Source organism: Salvia splendens, unplaced genomic scaffold (assembly GCF_004379255.2).
Source record: "Salvia splendens isolate huo1 unplaced genomic scaffold, SspV2 ctg933, whole genome shotgun sequence".
Classification (NCBI taxonomy): domain Eukaryota; kingdom Viridiplantae; phylum Streptophyta; class Magnoliopsida; order Lamiales; family Lamiaceae; genus Salvia; species Salvia splendens.
In genome coordinates, this window is record NW_024599621.1 from 4,527 (window position 1) to 8,899 (window position 4,373).

Sequence of the window (4,373 nt, forward strand, 5' to 3'; positions counted from 1 at the left end):
CCCCTCCTACTCGTGCATGGCTTTCTATATATAGAGAGAGGCGTAGGGCTCTAATCCCTAGGGTACCGTCCTCTCAAAATGTCATTCATGCCCTAGGATTTTAGGGTGGGGTCTTTAGCTCCATCTTCTATGTGGGAAACTCCTGCTGGCTCCGTTTGATTCTGACTTAATCAACTCAGCACTGCAGTTTTTGACTTCATTCCTTGATCCGTTCTTCCGCCCAACTGATCCGTTCATTTTCTGAATATGGCGGAATTCACACACACCTGACTCACATTTGCACGTTAAATTTACAAAATTGGGTGTATTTTTATCATATAACACATGCATGAAACGAGCCTTATCAAAAGCCAAATCATAATTAGATAATCAAGATAAATTAAAGGAAATAGTACTTAACGCAACTGTTCATACATACTTAAATTCTTAGAGTCTTGAATGGAATATAAACGTTGCCTGCCTAGAGGCACAACGGAAGCAAAAGAACTCGATTCCATGTATGAAGACATGAACCTCCGAGAGTTTATTCTTGATAGGCTAATAGCACTCACTCCACCCGCGCTCAACCTGCACATTTAGAAATCATGCAGGGCTGAATACAAAAGTACTCAGTGAACACATTGCCGAAAAATACAAATATACATTTGAAAATATTGTCACGCCATTGTCACAATAACGTCACTCATAGGTTTTATTAAAAAGACTCGAATTTACTAAAAATCTTTATTCGACTACGCAGTCTCAGTTCTTTCTGTTCTTTGCCATATCTGATCATCTTGTGCTGTAGAGATGGTGTTCTCTCATGGTCAACTTAACTTTCTTGTGCCAGGAAGGTGGCCACCTTCCACGGTCGCAAGACCCGCCCTTTGGCCATAGGTCTCCTGTGTACACTAGTCCGAGTAGGGACACTACCCTCAGACCCAAATTCGATTCACAACTCACTTTCTTGGCCTTAGCCAAACTGATAGACATCACACAAAAAAAATTTATAGCAGGACAACATCACTTGAAATAAACAACGAAAATAAGTTCGAGTTGTCATAAAATATCACTTCAAATATTATTTGCATTTTTATCCATATTAGTATGTAGGATAGAAAAGTTCACCTTGTACGCTTTCCAAATTTATAGACTTTAATTTCTCGTTTCTCGTTGAGATTCCCTTTTCAAATTCCCTTCCATTTGTAAAAAAAATCAAGCTAACTTTAGCCTCTAAGAGATGTATTAACTTTGCTATTATGCATTCTATCAAATTCTTCTTCTCCTATTAATTTGGTTTTAAAACTAAAAATTTACTCCGAGGATTATTTATTTTAGCTTAGCTACACCATTTACCAAAGTTATTACTATAGAAAATTTATATAATTAAATACAAATTTGAATTAAAACGTATTCAATTTCTAAATATAAGACTAGCTAATATTCCTCACAATTAATTCAATTTTCGAAACTGCGCTAGACTCTTCTTAAATTTTCAGCCTATAAATAAATAAATCCGAAATTAGGCCTCTATTAACTATTTCCTGCAGCCCCATCAAATTGGAAATGGGCACCTCTTTAGCCCAAACCAATAATATTAACCTAATAAAAAAGAACATATATATATAAAGGGTCGCGTTAGGATAATACTAATTTACAGTGATAACTAATAACTTTATGTCATTGTGTTGATATTTTTAACATTCAAAATTGGAATTAGTTATTAGTTACAACTGTAAATTAGTTAGTATTTGATCACACACCAATACCCAAAATTCATCACCTCCCTCGTTAATCTAACCCTAATTAGATGTGAGAGAAGTTCCTCCCACTTACTACCTGCCGCAACTGCCATCTATCGTCTGCCGCCAACACTTTCGGCTATGTTCTCTCTCTCTCCTCCATCTCTCCATCTTCTCTCTCACTCTCCTCACCCTCTCACTCCTCTTTCTCTCTCTCGGTTCACGGCGCCGCCGCTGCTGTGCGTGCAGCGGCTCGCTTCGCACTCTCCCCCCTCTATCGAACTTATTTTCATGTTCCAACACACTAAACCAAAAACAAACCCAACTTGAAAGTAATTGAGGGTATCAAACACACTTAAAACGACAAAACACACTAAACACTAAGAAAACTCCTAAAATGAGAGAAAAACACATTGACTCACACAATATTAACTCTAAAACTTGTACCTACTAGGGGTTGCCTCCCCCATAACGCAATTGTTTAACGTCGTTTGTCTGACGTTCTTCAAGCTTGGCTTCAATAATCCAACCTCACTCGGATAATGTCATCGGGGCCCGTCTTTGATTGTTTAGCCGTTTCTTCCACCAAGTTGGTTTCGCATCTTCCCCAACAACACTTCCTTTAGATCCACCATTTGCCAATTTGGCCACCTCCTTCTTTTGCTCCCCAAACTTGTTTAATCCTCAATGTCAAACAACCATTTGGGGATATATATGTCCTCCAAAGGTCTCTCAACTTCATCATCCTTATCTTTCACATGTGCCACTGTATCACCTTGCAATCTTCAACTTTCAAAGACACCTCTTCCACTCTCTTAGATTCTTCCATTTCGTGGCATTTCATCTTGTCCAACATGGAGAGGATGGTTGTCTTGTTTCCATGCCTAAGGGTAAGCTCTCCCTTTGTGACATCAATTAAAGCCTTCCCGGTTGCAAGGAATGGCCTTCCAAGGATGAGAGGGACATTTGAATCCTCCTTCATGTCCAAAACAACAAAGTCCATAGGGAAAATAAAATCATTCACCCTCACTAAGACATTCTCGAGGACTCCATTGGGGAACTTGACTGATCTATCCGCCATTTGAATGGTGATGGTGGTTGGCTTCAAAACACCAAACTTCAACTTCCGGAAGAAGCTTAGGGGCATGCGAGTTATGCTTGCCCCCAAATCACACAAGGCTTTAGTTTTCCTATCATTCTCTATCACACAAGAGATGTTGAAGTTCCCCGGATCCTTCATTTTTGCCGGAATATTTTGTCAAAATGAGCAGTTAGAGCTAACAAAATTTTGATAGAAGTGTGCTTCACCACAGGAGAGAAAACCTTTATATAGTCGATTCCTTTCACTTGTGTGAACCCCCTAGCCACCAATCTGACTTTGAAACGTATGCTTTCAACTTCTCCCACTTCTACCTTTTTCCTGAAAATCCACTTGCAGCTGATCGGTTTGTGAGTTCCTGGATCCCTTACCAAAATCCAAGTGCCATTCTTCAATAGGGAATCTATTTCTTCTTTCATTGCCTTGATCCATTTCTAACTTTCTTTGCACCTTATGGCTTCCTCATATATTGATGGCTCTGTGATAAGTTGAATTTTAGGCCTTGGTAACTGGTCAGTATGATGGGTTTAACATGCATTATCTGCAAGAAAGTTTTGTAAGTGTGCAGGAAAAGGGGTACAAGTCAGTAAGAGAAGAACCGGAAGATTCAAGTGAAAAGGACGCCAAAAGGGTGCAATACTGGTCAGGATGCATGCCACAAGGCTCGAGATGGAGAAGGGAGGATTGCTAGAAAAGGCCAACTATTGAAAAGGTCAATAGCGACATTTCCACATCAGAAGGCAACCCTAAGAATGAGGGCAAGCCACCCTATAAATAGAAGGTCATATGGAGGAAAAGAGACACACTTAGATAGACAACACTCTTCACTCTCGGATATCCTAAGTTCCTACCGCGGAGACTAGCTCCGACACTTCTTGTTCCTCGCCGCCAGTCATGATCACTTGAATCACCGTTTTATAGCTCCGACTCTGGTATTATGCCGGAGGGAGTTCACCACAGTTCCATTCAGCCGTTGTAATCGACAGAATCACCGTTTTATCGCCCGAGGGGCCAAACAATCTTTACTTGCTTTCCGTAGTTTAACTCTAGTTTCACTTGTTTTGTTTGAATCGTTTGTTGATCATCGTTACTATTTGGATTTGGCATACTCTGTTTTGGATCTGAACTTTATGAAGTGGAAATTTACTTTTTGTTCATCTTTCGATTGCAAATGTTTTGTTCCTGGCTAGACTAGTTATATCTAGTAGTTTAGCATAAATCTCCAACTATTTAAGCATGGATTCTCTTGGATAGGATAGATCTGGTTTGATTGCGTAGAATTCCAAGTGTTTGATCGTTTAATTCAAAGTTAAATGCATGAAATCTGTAATCACGTAGTTTCTGTCACCTTGCATGATTTAGGATTACCGGCTTTAATCTTCTCAATTTAACTTTTGATTTCAGATCTCAACTTGTGGAAAGCGCTGTTTTAAGTTGTTTTTTCATGGAGTTTTTGTTCATCTGCAATTTCTGATTTGTGGACCACTTTACACTTTTTAGCTACTTTACCTTTTGTCCTTCCACTTTTCGCCAGCTTTTCTGCGGATCTGGCA

General features: G+C 39.4%; 1 protein-coding gene across 1 annotated transcript; it reads right to left on the reverse strand.

The window, feature by feature from the left end:
- Nucleotides 1–2,475: 2,475 nt before the first annotated feature.
- LOC121791834 lies at nt 2,476–2,961 on the reverse strand. The gene has a single exon (XM_042189659.1). It carries the CDS (start codon nt 2,959–2,961, stop codon nt 2,476–2,478), a length of 486 nt encoding a protein of 161 aa, XP_042045593.1.
- Between the last annotated feature and the right edge of the window lie 1,412 nt (nt 2,962–4,373).